Source organism: Pimephales promelas, chromosome 2 (genome assembly GCF_988280905.1).
Source record: "Pimephales promelas chromosome 2, fPimPro1.hap1.1, whole genome shotgun sequence".
NCBI lineage: Eukaryota > Metazoa > Chordata > Actinopteri > Cypriniformes > Leuciscidae > Pimephales > Pimephales promelas.
In genome coordinates this window covers 31,323,917-31,337,910 of record NC_142770.1, presented here as the reverse complement: position 1 = coordinate 31,337,910, position 13,994 = coordinate 31,323,917, and the positions used below count along the sequence as shown (strand labels likewise).

At 37.1% G+C, this 13,994-nt stretch overlaps 1 protein-coding gene across 3 annotated transcripts in view; it reads right to left on the bottom strand.

The window, feature by feature from the left end:
* Window positions 1-10,259, bottom strand: part of LOC120467558 (NLR family CARD domain-containing protein 3) — a 33,526-nt gene extending 23,267 nt beyond the window's left edge. For all 3 annotated transcript variants that reach the window (XM_089121948.1, XM_089121949.1, XM_089121951.1), the window contains exons 1-7: window positions 9,984-10,259; window positions 9,116-9,199; window positions 5,393-5,500; window positions 5,135-5,219; window positions 4,688-4,883; window positions 2,697-4,593; window positions 2,213-2,383 (exon numbers count right to left, since the gene is read on the bottom strand). In XM_089121948.1, coding sequence (XP_088978074.1) covers window positions 2,213-2,383; window positions 2,697-4,593; window positions 4,688-4,883; window positions 5,135-5,219; window positions 5,393-5,500; window positions 9,116-9,199; window positions 9,984-10,108 — 2,666 coding nt within the window. In that variant the 5' untranslated portion in view covers window positions 10,109-10,259. The remainder of the gene's footprint in view (window positions 1-2,212; window positions 2,384-2,696; window positions 4,594-4,687; window positions 4,884-5,134; window positions 5,220-5,392; window positions 5,501-9,115; window positions 9,200-9,983) is intronic.
* Between the last annotated feature and the right edge of the window lie 3,735 nt (window positions 10,260-13,994).

The window sequence follows — 13,994 nt, the reverse complement described above, 5'->3', positions numbered from 1 at the left end:
AGGGGAAATCTATTATTTTGATAATAGAATACGAATTTATATAGACTGATCACCTAACTCTTGAGGACACGACTAAAGGATAGGCTCTTTAGTTACCGCAAGATTATATTAATATCAAGGAAGGGATATTGTATAATTAGGAACGGTATTAATCGTGAAAATCCATCACAACATGTAAATCAACAATTACAATTTTAAAAATATTTTAAGCGTAATCTTTTTTTTAAAGTATACATTTTATCATACGCTTTTCAAAGTTAAAGGAGAACTCCGGCGAACAATGAACCTGTGGTCTAATAAAACATCGGTACATAGTCAACCGTTCTCTGAAATTTGTTTTCATGATAATCGAATCTAAAGAAGATAAGAAGATATTTTATGAAGACAGTTCACTTCGCGTATACAGACAGGAGCCATCTTAAAAAATAGTCTCGATAAGTCGAACCACGAACGTCGTGCTGAGTGATCTGAACTCTATGAAGTTCAACGAACTTCTGAACTGTATTTATGGCGTTCGGGGATCGACTTATCGAGACTATTTTTTAAGATGGCTCCTGTCTGTATACGCGAAGTGAACTGTCTTCATAAAGTATCTTCTTATTAAACGGTCTGTACACTTACAACGTTCTCAGTGCTTCGTTTTGCATGTATGGACCCTCATTATGTTACTGTGTGAGTGTGGGGCTATTTTGAGCCTTGTTAGTGGTATAAACTAGCGATTTCTTTTTACTTACTTAATGCCCCCATTACTAGCATTATACGCTAAACAGTTTTTAAAGATAAAACTCTTTACATTCGATTATCATGAAAACAAAACTCAGAGAATGGTTGACTAGGTACAGACGTTTTATTAGACCAAAGGTTCATTGTTCGCCGGAGTTCTCCTTTAAGGAATCATTAGTTGGAATATAGCCTACACTGGAACACACACCATAATAACATCTGTTAGTTGATTCATTTATTTTTGACAAAATATTTTTGTTCCTCGAAATGAAACTAAACCAGCACTTCTGACATAAATTTTTACCAGGATTATTATTACAATAGTATTATTCCTCACAGCATCGCAAGACGACTTGAATGTGTTTTATCGAGCTGATGTGGGAGGAGGATCGTCTCAGTTCATTTGATTTGAATAGCGTGCGCTCTCCGTGGGCATGTTCACATTAGCAATTAATGAGCTGTAATGAGAACGACTGACATCACTCTCTTTTCATAAAGATTACACAAACAAAGAATATTTGTTTTCCTTTTGAATTAGATAATTTAATAGTAGACACTTAAATGATTATAAAGATATTGCTGGTGCCTGGGTGAATAGTATTCGCTGAGTTTTGTTTAAATTTAGAGATGTGAGATGTAAATTTAGAGAAAAAAAGTTCACGGAGATGGAGAGGCAGAAAGCACACCCTGTTTATTTACTTTATTTTACAAAAGCACAATGTTTTATTTTGATCGTAAGTGGTCACATAAAAAAGTAGACATTGAACAGTTTCTTTTTTCACATGTCTGAAGTCTTTACAACCATAACCAACAGAGTATTTTAAGTCTATTTTGCTGCTTTGTAAGAAAAAAAGAAAAGAAAAAAAAAGTTGAGCAAAACGCACTGGCGTGTTTGCCGACCCAGAGGGTTAAAGGTAGCGACAGATTTTTTTCATTACATAACTCCTGACACAAATTAATAGATAACTGTCACTATAAGTTTCTCAAAATAAAAGTGGTGAAATACTGAAACTTGAATCTTATATCTTTGTAATGATGTATAATTTGTCAAAAAAATAACATTAAATCTGACATCAACTTTGAACTATTTAAACCAAGAGCGATTCAGTGCGTTGACATCCTCGTGAAGGCTCAGAGTTAACATACTAAAAGTTTTTTTTTTTCGCTTTTATATATATATATATATTTTTGCTGTCAGAATAGCGGTCAGATTACCACAGTGCTATTCATTGGGAGTGAGTCGTGTTCTGTATATACATGGAAAGATTATTAAGGGAACGATTATTTACGATAATTTACAAACATGGAAAGATAATTTAAGGGACTCACTCTCACATTTAAATGCAGTTGTCAATCCTGAAACTTTACAGTGTTTATGTGGCCTTACATCCACACAAAACATTCTTATACATATATTTTGTAAAGAGAATATCTAAAACAAATCACACCATTTTTGTTGAGTTTTCTTGTCTGTTGACACACCACTTACCTCAGTATCTCCAATGTACACTTTATATTCTTCAGTCCAGTGCAGAGCAGCTTCACTCCTGAATCCTGTAGATTATTATTGCTCATGTTCAGCTCTTTCAGATTGGTATCTGATCCAAGAACTGTAGCCAGAGCTGAACAGCTTTTGTCTGTTAAGTTACAATCATTTAGCCTACAATATAAAGAAATCACATAAAAGAATTGAATGAAACATATAGAATACATTCTCTGTATAAAATACATAAATATTTTCCATTATTTTTACAGTTACAGTAAATATACAGTGAGAAGGGTGAGCAACACTGACATAACAGGTCAACTAGTCTTTTCTACATCTTAGATAAAACAAACAGTGTGCTTCATCCTTTGCTAACCGAAGTTCATGTTTTGCTGAAAATATGTGGTATATGATTAAGAATCACTATAGAGCAGTGTAGATAAAGGAGACGAGACCAAAACATGACTAATTACATTAAATTACTTACAGAGCTCTTTTGGAGGTTTTGATGACTGCCGATAATCTAATGAGACACTCGTCTGATTTCTTGAATTTCTGAAGCTCAAACTCCTCCAGCTCTTCCTCTGATGTCAACAACACAAAGACTAAAGCAGACCACTGGGCAGGTGAAAGGTCAGCAGATGAGAGACTTCCTTTGCTAAGGTGGGTCTGAATCTCGTTCACCAGAGTTTGGTCGTTCAGTTCATTTAGACAGTAGAACAGATTGATGGATCTCTCTGCAAGAAGATTATCTGCTAATTTCTGCTTGATGTACTGAACTATCTCCTTGTTGCTCTGGTCAGTGCCGTCTCGCTGTGTCAACCAACCTCCTAAGAGTAGTCGAGCTATCCCCTTGTTGCTCTGGTCAGTGCCGTCTCGCTGTGTCAACAGACCTTGTAAGAGTCGTCGATTGGACTGGAGTGACAGACCGAGGAGGAAGCGAAGGAAAAGGTCCAGGTGTCCATTGTCACTCTCCAGCGCCTTGTCCACTGCAGTCTTGAGAAAATCTATCATGGTTTCATTTCTGTTTTCCTGTTCTGTAGACTCATGATCAAACACACTTTTCTTGTTGATGTCTAGAAACAGATGTGCATAAAGGGCTGCAATAAACTCTTGAATGCTCAAGTGAACAAAGCAGTACATGGTACCAAGAACGATCCCTGTTTCCTCCTTAAAGATCTGGGTACACATGCCTGAGTACACTGATGCCTTATAGACGTCAAGACCACAGGCTTTCAGGTCTGTGTCATAGAAGATCAGGTTGTTCCTTTCCAGATGATGAAATGCCAGTTTCCCCAGTGAAAGGATGGTGTCTTTATCCCAGGAAACATCTGGTGTGTATTCTCCATCATATTTCCGGCGGCTCTGCTGGATCTGAAAGCGGAGAAAGTGTGTGTACATTTGTGTCAGAGTCTTGGGAGTGTCTTCAGTGTTTGATTCCTGCAGTGTTTTAGAGATCTCATCAGCCTGAGTGTTTCTCACATCATTATTTCTCTTCTCCTTCAGAATGTTCTGGAGAACAGTGGCTGAAATCCAGCAGAAGACTGGTATGTGGCACATGATAAAGAGACTCTTTGATTGTTTAACATGATCTACGATTTCATTGGCCATTTTCTCATCTTTGAATCTTTTTCTGAAGTACTCTTGCTTTTGTGCGTCGCTGAATCCTCGTATCTCTGTCAGCCGGTCAATACAGTCTGGAGGAATCTTACTGGCCGCTGCTGGTCTGCTGGTGATCCAGACGAGAGCAGAAGGAAGCAGATTTCCCTTCATGAGGTTCGTTAGGAGAACATCCAGAGAGGCTGGTGACGATACATCATGCCACATCTCATTATAATCAAACTTCAGAGGAAGGCGACATTCGTCCAGTCCATCAAGGATGAACAGCACTTTGAACTGATTCCTTCTTGTAAGGTTCAGTCCTTTTGTCTCTGGGAAAAACTGAGTTATAAGGTCCATCAAACTTAGTTTTTCTTTCTCCTTTAAGTTCATCTCTCTGAATGGAAGAGGAAATATGAAGCTGATATCTTGATTTTCTTTTCCTTCAGCCCAGTCCAGAACAAACTTTTGCACAGAGACTGATTTCCCGATGCCAGCGACTCCTTTTGTCAGTACAGTTCGGATCTCCTCGTCTTGTTTAGGCGCTTCAAACAAATGTGTGCATTCAACCTGTATCTCTTGTGCTTCATGACGTCTGGAAGCAACTTCAATCTGTCTGACCTCATGTTCAGTATTGACATGTTCACTGCCACCCTGAGTGATGTAGAGATCTGTGTAGATGTTATTCAGGAGTGTGGAGTCACCTTGCTTCGCCATTCCTTCAAACACACATTGATACTTCTTCTTTAGGCCACATTTCAGCTGATGAATGAATAACAGCTCACCTAAACACAGGAACACAAAATAGATAGTTTTAGTCTTCATTTTCTCTCCTACATTTATAAGAGACAATCAGACAGATGATGACGAGTCTCTTGCCTTCTAGAGCATCAGCAGCTTCATCTTGCTTCATCTCTCTCAGGTAATGTAGTGTGAGATCAAGAGCTGCTGATTTGATACTGGATCTGTTCTCATTAAAGTCCTTCACAAAGTGTTGTGTGTTCTCATGTTGTAATATTTTCTTTAACTTCTCCAGTTCATTCTTCAGAAATGTGATTATTTTCCTCTCAAGATCCTACAAACAAAAGTAAAAGAAAAGGCAGAATACCCAATTTAAGCCAAATTGTTCATCTACATTTGGTATCAACAATTTATTCAATAATTATGATCCATATATATAAAAAATCCAGTTAAAAGAATAACATGCTAACCAAGTTGTGCCAAAATGTGTTTAAAAGGAAAAAAAAAGATTAATTAAATTTCTTTGGTCAATAACATATTTGTTTGTTATAAATATTAAACATTTATAAAAATGTTTTTTCCTACCTGGAAGATCCCAAGAAGATTGTCTTTGAAATTCTCGTGGTTCCTGTGAGTCTGAAAGTCTGAGTCTAATGTCTCATATTGAAGCCTGTAATCACATTAGTAAAATAAAATACTAACTGATATTTTACAGAAAGAGAAATAAGCATTAGCTGTAAATACTCTGACAAATATTTGATCTAAACATGTTTCATGATTGGTATTCACTGATACAACTTTTAAACGGTCAACACGTGACACACAATGAGTAACACAAAATACCTTTCATTAGATGATGGTGTTTTCTCACTGAAGTTTGGTGGATCAACACCTTTAGACCGATCACTCTTCAGAGACACAGAGCTGGACACATGTGAGCCTGATCTTACACTGATGACACAAAGAACAGAGAGAGAGAGAAAACACTTTAGTAAAGGAGGATCAACTGTGTCTGAAACACACCTGTGTCTTTATCTAATCCTCCACAGAAACACAAACACTCACACAATTTACAGTTTTATAGTTAACCATCATTTTATTTACTGGCTCACATTGTAATGTGCAACTATAGTTTAAAGGGTAATTCCACCGATGGAGACATGAATATGTATTGAAAGTGGGTCATTTATGTACAGTAGTAGAATAATTTCATAAATTTCTAATTTGGGTCCTTCTTGTCCGATAAAAGGCAGAAATGACTTGTTAGTGCCCTACTTGTGCATTGTAGACAACAATCCCCATAGTGCATTGCAATGCTCAGCTGCGCAGGCCACTCCCACTTAGGGCTGCAACAAACGATTATTTTGATAATCGATTAATCTAACGATTATTAGAACAATTAATCGACTAATCGTCGATTATTTTGTCGGCTAATCATTAAGTTTGGAACGATTATTCAGCTTTTTCAATTACTTAAAATATTGAGTTATATATATTCTTACTATAATATTAAAAAGAAAATCAGTTCAGCTTTTAAAATAGTTGTTTTAATTAACTTAGAGCCAACTAAACAGGTCATTCTCTTTAAGTTTCAGATTCTGGTCCAACTCAAATCACATCCAAAAGATCAAATGCTCTCTAAATGTTTAATAGGCCCACTGCTTTTCTTAGAACTGAAACAGAAAAAGGGTAATTTACTTCAGGACAAAAAATGGTAAAATATTAATCTGCAAACCTTTATTATAAATAAAAAATTATTCTTTTTTTTTTTTTTTTTACATGACAATTGAGCTGACAAGGACGTTGTTCTCATTTACCTTTTAATTTACAGTATGAAAAAGAAAAAGTACCTGCCATGAGATTCTTCCTAACATCTTTTGTAAGTCTTCATTACTATGGAACAAAATACAGGCGAGTGATAAGACTACCTAATAGTGTTACAATAATAAAAACAGCCAGGACTCCTAAGCTCGATCAAGCTTTACATGCAAAATAAATAATCACGTTAGTGTAATTATATTAGTATTGATAATATTATTAATATTATCAGTAGTATTGCATTATCTAATAAAGAGATTTACCGCTAGTTAGCTCCAGCTGGAGAACACTCAATTCTCACTGGCTCCTCTTTTGACGGGATGTTTCCTCTTTAAGTGCTCCAACATGCATGTTGTGCTCCCGTGAAAAGCAAGTTCTGCCTTGCATGTAATGCACATGACAGCATTGTTGGCTTTAAGTTTTGTGAAACTTTCCCAAACCTTGCTAGTTCGGATTCATTTGCACTGTTTTTTCTTTTACCGCAATAGCATTTGTAAAGGGCCCCATAACACTCTAGCGCCTTAGCGGTCATATCGCGATATTGCACGCCCTTACATTAGGTCAAGTGAGATCAAACGACTACTCGAAAACAACAATATTTGTCGACAATTTTTTATTGACGATGTTGTCGACAATGTCGACTAATCGTTTCAGCCCTACTCCCACTACTCCACCCATCAATGTAGACTAGAGTTGAGCTCCACTCTACGCTACCGCCTGGAAATCATTTCGCACAATGAAATCAGATAATGTATGCTAATATAATATGACGATGTAAGAGCGTCAAGGCGGCGCCCACCCAATCAGTCAATGAACTGGCGTGATTCTATATGGGCTTCAATCGCTACACTTACTCTGATGCGTAGTTTTACATGTGAAATGCAGCCGTCTTCGGCATCTTCATTAATCCCCTCGCTAAGAGTCTCCTGCATATTGATAAAGGCTCCCTGATGCCCGCAAATTAGTTACAATCTCCGGGAATCTAGAGCGAGTGAGCAAGAGTGTGCATGCGAGACAGATCAGACTGTGCTCCAAACCGTATAATGCACGCACTGCAGAGAGTGAGAGAGCGAGAGACTTTGCGTGTGTGCACCTCGGGACACAGAGATTTTCATTCTTATTCGGCCTGGTTATTACCGTTTACGACGGAACCGGTTCCCTATTGGCACCGCGTTTCGGTACCCAATCCTATCCATAATGCATCAGTCTATGTATTCAGTACTGTTGTCCATATTTTGGTGAAATCAAATGCACTGGCACTGATCTGTGATAGGTCTGTTAAGGCATTAGGCCCAACCCCCTATGGGCGGGTTTGAAAGGGTGGGAACTAGTGCTTGTAGTCTTTACAGAAATCCCCCCCCCCCCCCTTACACTTCCTACAATGACGTAAAATTACGATTGTTGCGTCATTGTAGGAGGAAGTGAAAAAGGTAAATAGTGGATTTCTCTCGTCTCGGGAAAATGAGAGAGTGTTGCACGAACATTCAATAGTATAACTGGGTTTCTAACAAAGGAAATCTTAATGCAAATGGGTGGAGTGTCCCTTTAACAATTTCTTTAATATACATGAGTGAGATTAAATATGTTAAGAATATATAATATACTTGACCATAATTTAAGAGAACATTTCAAGTTTGTATTTATTGACAGAATAGAGAACAGAAATGTCTGTGCAACAGTTTTGTTAGCATACTTGAATTAAATTGAATTACAGGTCCTTCTCAAAAATTTAGCATATTGTGCTACAGTTCATTATTTTCCATAATGTAATGATAAAAATTAAACTTTCATATATTTTAGATTTATTGCACAACAACTGAAATATTTCAGTTCTTTTATTGTTTTAATACTGATGATTTTGGCATACAGCTCATGAAAACCCCAAATTCCTATCTCAAAAAATTAGCATATGATGAAAAGGTTCTCTAAACGAATTATTAACCTAATCCTCTGAATCAACTAATTAACTCTAAACACCTCAAAAGATCCTGAGGCTTTTAAAAACTCCCAGCCTGTTTCATTACTCAAAACCGCAATCATGGGTAAGACTTGAACCCCATAGAGAATCTGTGGGATATTGTGAAGAGAAAGTTGAGAGACGCAAGACCCAACACTCTGGATGAGCTTAAGGCCGCTATCAAAGCATCCTGGGCCTCCATAACACCTCAGCAGTGCCACATGCTGATTGCCTCCATGCCACACCGCATTGAAGCAGTCATTTCTGCAAAATGATTCCCGACCAAGTATTGAGTGCATAACTAAACATAATTATTTGAAGGTTGACTTTTTTGTATTAAAAACACTTCTTTTTAATGATCAGATGAAATATGCTAATTTTTTTAGACAGGAATTTTGGGTTTTCATGAGCTGTATGCCAAAATGATCAGTATTAAAACAATAAAACACCTGAAATATTTCAGTTGGTGTGCAATGAATCTAAAATATATGAAAGTTTAATTTTTATCATTACATTATGGAAAATAATGAACTTTATCGCAATATGCAAATTTTTTGAGAAGGACCTGTAAGTGTATAGTTGTTTTCTAATATCTGTCAATAATTTTATGATCTAAATACTAAATTCATTTATTTGGATTACTTAATGTCACTTTTAATTTAAGAAGTTAAAATTGAAGTTGTTCAAAGCATTTGCAAATACAGAGCAATGCTTAAAGTTGTGTTATTGACAGGGAAACACAAAGTCCAGTGGAGTTTAAAGTGAGAGTGTGAAAACAGACGCAGTCTCACCTGTGTTTCTCTGAGAGACTCATCTGAGAGAGAGAGTCCTTTCCTCTTTCCTCTGACATACTGCAGCTAAACTGACCCTGAAAACTGATCAGAAAACACTCAATCCTTCAGCATCACCTGCAAAGCACAACATTTACACACATCAACAACATCTTATTGAAGAATAAAGACTCATCATCAACAACAGCAAAAACAATCTATCAAATAAAGTGAGTTACAAACAAATATATTGCCATGTAAAATAATCGAATGGTCTTAATCATTTCTGATTGTTCAATCATGAGTTTAACTGACTCTAAATATGAATTCATTGGGGAACAGAAATGTACACTGTGCTGGAAAACTGAACTCAATTTGACATATTTTCTATTATAATATCATTTTACAAACATATTCAAGTTCACAAAAATCATTGATATCATTACTTTCAAATTATCCTAAAATAACTGATTAAGTAAAAGTAATCTAAATTATAATAGACATATTGTAATACTACTAAGTAATCATAATTGCTATATGAACTGAAATATTGAGTTTAATAACAGCAGGTTGTTGTTGATTGACGTTAGTCTTCTGTAAATGTCTTCTTCAAAAATACTTTCGATTTCACATCACACAAACAACAGCCTAACACGGAAGAGGAAATGGGAGAAAACTTTCAAAAACATTTTTGTTTTCAATGGCCCTTTCTCAATAAAAGTTTTTGTGTTTTTACTTCAAAAGATTGTCATTTCTGGCAGATTCTTCTTCTGTTCAGAGTCGCAGAAGAACAGTCTTCTGTAACTTCACATTTAAATCTCGCTTAATATACAATATGAAGTTCTTATTGATAAAAAAATGACTGTAATGGGGAATGTAATAAACTTACTTGCAGTCTTGTCCACTAAGAAGAGAATTTATCAGTATTTTAAACTCAGTAACGCTTGTTGTCAGTCCGCGCGCGTCATTCTCAGAATCTCTTGCTGGTCTCGATGGATTGTGGATTAAACACATAAATGTCCGCGAGTGTTATTAGATTTGGTAGGCATTGTGCTACATCGACATCTATAGACATGTTTTCTGAATCATAGACGAAATCAAATCCAGTGAGCGACAGGTTTAGATGTGGACAGGTGTTCCTTTCGTTTTGCTGTTGTTCGTGTTTTTTCCAGGAGGGTTTGGAACAGCTGAACAGTGTCACACTGACACCTACTGCACTGGAGCGGGATATTATACCACATATATCTCTAAATCCTGTTTAAAACCTCTTAAATAGACATTTCAAAAGTGCATCTGCTAAATTCCCTGTTTCTGGACTATTATCTAAGATGCTGGATATTGTAAATGACTGACATCCTGAGGTTTGTATTTATTATATTCAATCCTTTTGGGTAATACTTTACAATAAGGTTAATTTATTAAACATTAGTTAATGTATTTACTAACATGAACTAACCATGAGCAGTACATTTGTTACTGTTTTTGTTAATCTTTGTTAACATTAGTTAATACGAATCCAGCTGTTCATTGTTTTGTTCATGTTAGTTCACAGTGCATTAACTAATGTTAACAATTTTAATAAAGTATTAGTAAATGTTGAAATTAACATTAACAAAGATTAACAAATGCTGAAGAAGTATTGTCATTCTTAGTTAATGTTAACTACTGTAGATAACTAATCTGTTTGTTCACAATTAAACTTCACAGAGTAAGCTTTTAATTTAGGCACCAACATTTTTTTTCCCCTAAAGTGTGTTTTTTATTATATTATATTTTTCTTGATTCTATGTTTTATGATTTAATACAAATGTATCATCATATATGGTGTCTTATGAAATGAATTAAAGCTGTTTTTATTTTTTTTTTCATTTCAGATTATATATAAGTTGTGAATAGTTTTAAACCCGTATGTATCTATATAAGTATTTATTTTAATTTTCAAATGTTATATGACTATATATATATATATATATATATTGAAGTGTTTTTTGTTGTTTTTTGTTTTTTGCAAATTGCACTTATCATTAAATAATCAGTGTCCTTTTTATTTCATATCCCAACACATCAAGTTAATTGTTAAAAATGAGCAATGCACAGAAATGGAGCAAAAATAATGTCCATCATCTCATTTAAATAAACTGTACACAACTTAGTTTTCTCATTTAAAAATTCATAAAATACGTCATTTAATTGAACTTCGAGGAGTGGCTCTGTCCCAACACCTCATCCATGAGGACAAATAAGGGCCAAGTTTCAGCAGTGTGTTTCCCAGACACACCCTCACCTGTCCCAGGACACTTGCAGTCCTTCAGACACAGCTTGCATGACAGCACTACACAAACACATAAAAGTGAAACCGCATTGCCATGAGACAATGCTTTTCTTATTGTTGTGGGCTTTATAGGGTGAGTGATATTTCTTATAATACACAAGTGAGACAGACTACTGCAAATATTACACACAGGTTGTTGTCTTTTCTCCAAGCCACGCTGGAGGAGTTTTTGGCCCCCGGTAAATAAATGGTCATTTTCAATTTTTAATAAATTGATTTGTCTGCTCCTTGCTCCCTGAAACAATGATTAAACAACTATTATCACAAGTTTTGCCTCAAACCACCTGACAAATAAAGCCTCGCTGATGAAGGAGTTAAGATGAATTTTAAAAGAAAGAAAAACTTATGACTTTTAACTCTGGTTTCGCTAGATATTGAAGTAAATGAAAACATAATACTTACATTTAAATGTGAATTTGCCATCGTCCACCGTACTCTCGGCCGCCATTTTTTCAAATAAAAATGCTGTCGTCAGCGGCGCGATGACTTATGGGGTAGGATAAGCCGCTAAGGGTCCATTACTGTGTCCTCTCTCTCACGGGGAAACGAAGGGTGCATTTGGCGTCGCTTTTGAATCAGGGTCGCCTTCGTCACGGCGCAATGAGCAACCGGCCTTCGAATACGGCCTTCGGAGGATGCAGCCTTGGGGCGCAAGATGGCGGCAGAGACAAAGATAAACGATTTTCTCACCTTAAACGGTAAATCTGATCTGTGCAAACAACTGGAAATATATCTTTATATTGCTGTCTTCATAACAGGACAATTTGGACTCCCTTTCAAGCATGACTATCTAGTTGTTTAAAAAAATGATGACAGACAACCCAGATAGCAAACTGACATTGAATCAACGTGGAAATATGACATCGAAACAACGTTGATCTGACATTGTTTTGCTCATCGAATTAACGTTGAACCAACGTCAGACGCGTCATTCTTTAAAAACTAACGGAAAATCAACTTGAAATCAACGCGTTGTTTCAACGTTATGAAAGCAAACCAATTTTCGATTTTCATTTAGCTTTGAAGAATGCCGCGTCTGATGTTGGTTCAACGTTAATTCGATGAGCAAAATCAACGTTGTTTCAATGTCATGAGCGACGTCGTTTCCACGTTGATTCAATGTCAGTTTGCTGTCTGGGAAAAGGCAGAGAGATCGAGGAAAAAGACAAACAAGATGCTTTCATTCACCACTGAGAACAGAGATGTGACTGAGGATGTTCTGGAAGTTGTCAAAGCCGGTGATATGCACACCTACACTAATTTCCACAGAGGAATTGTCCATCTTCCTGAGTCCGCTCCGTCGCTCCAGTCGCAAAGAAAGGTAAAGTTGAACCTACACTCTCCAAACTGCAGGATAACATCGTCAGGCTTGTAGCTGAAAAAATAAAAGAGAACGTGGACAATCTTGCAGGCCTGATAAAGAAAAATGCGGAGACAGTCGAAGCTTTAAAGGAATCAGAGTTTCTCTTCAAGACATGAAAACAGAAATAAAAACGGTTAAATTGCAAGTGATGACCATCAGAAGAGAATCACAGGCCTAGAAGACATTGAATGAAATGGACGCTATCACAGAAGGAACTTGAGGCTGTATGTCTTGCCAGAGGAAGGAGAAGATGTTAAACAGCGTGCGATTGACATCTGTAAGAGTCATTCAAGATCCTGAAGAGGATATCCGCTCCCAAACTGATGTATCCACAGGATCGGGAGGAGAGAGGATGGGAAAACTCGACCGCTGAGAACAAGATCTGCATTAAGATCCACCAAAGAAAAGGTTTGGAAATGTGGAAATTCCTAAAAATAAAGAAGTTAAAACTGGGCGAAGATTTGACCAGGAAAGACAAAGAGACTCGTACTAAACTGTGGCCACAGATTGAAGAGGAAGAAGCAAGGGAGAAGAGCCTTCTTCATCACAGCCAGAGCCATCATTGAGGGTAAAGAAACACACATGTAATGACAGCTCTGATGCAATCTAAAAGTGAAGTTGCCTGTGGACTTTCATGAGAAGTTCAGTTGTACTCTAAATACATTTAGTGATGTGCTGTTATATTTAATCTTTGTGTCACGAACCAGAAGAACACAGACAGGTAAGTATCAATGGGGTTTATTGGAATGAACAGTCTATGAACACAGCAGGGTGAGTAGTAAGGATGCAGATTATGTCAATGAGCGAATGTAGACAGAAGGTCAGTCTCTTATCTCTTGGCAGGGATGGATGACCGGGAGTGGAGGCTGGATGGATCGGAGGGGCTGACTGGAGTCGAGAGGATCCGGGCGGAACCGGGAACGGGAACGGGTTGAAGACGGACCGGAGAGTGTGGCTTCCAAAGCGGGTAAGTAGCGGCAAAGCTATACAGCGGGTTCGGAGTCTGTAGTCGAGTATAGACGAGACCAGACAATGAGGGGCTGAGTGGGTGAGTCTTTTATGTTGCTGGTGATTGGTAATGGGAAGTGAAGACAGGTGATGAAGGCAGGTGAGGGTGATTAGTAGTCCGGGGAACCGGAACGAGTGGGCGGAGTGATGGTGTCTGGTGCTGACGCAGATGGCTCCGTGACAGTACCCCCCCCCCA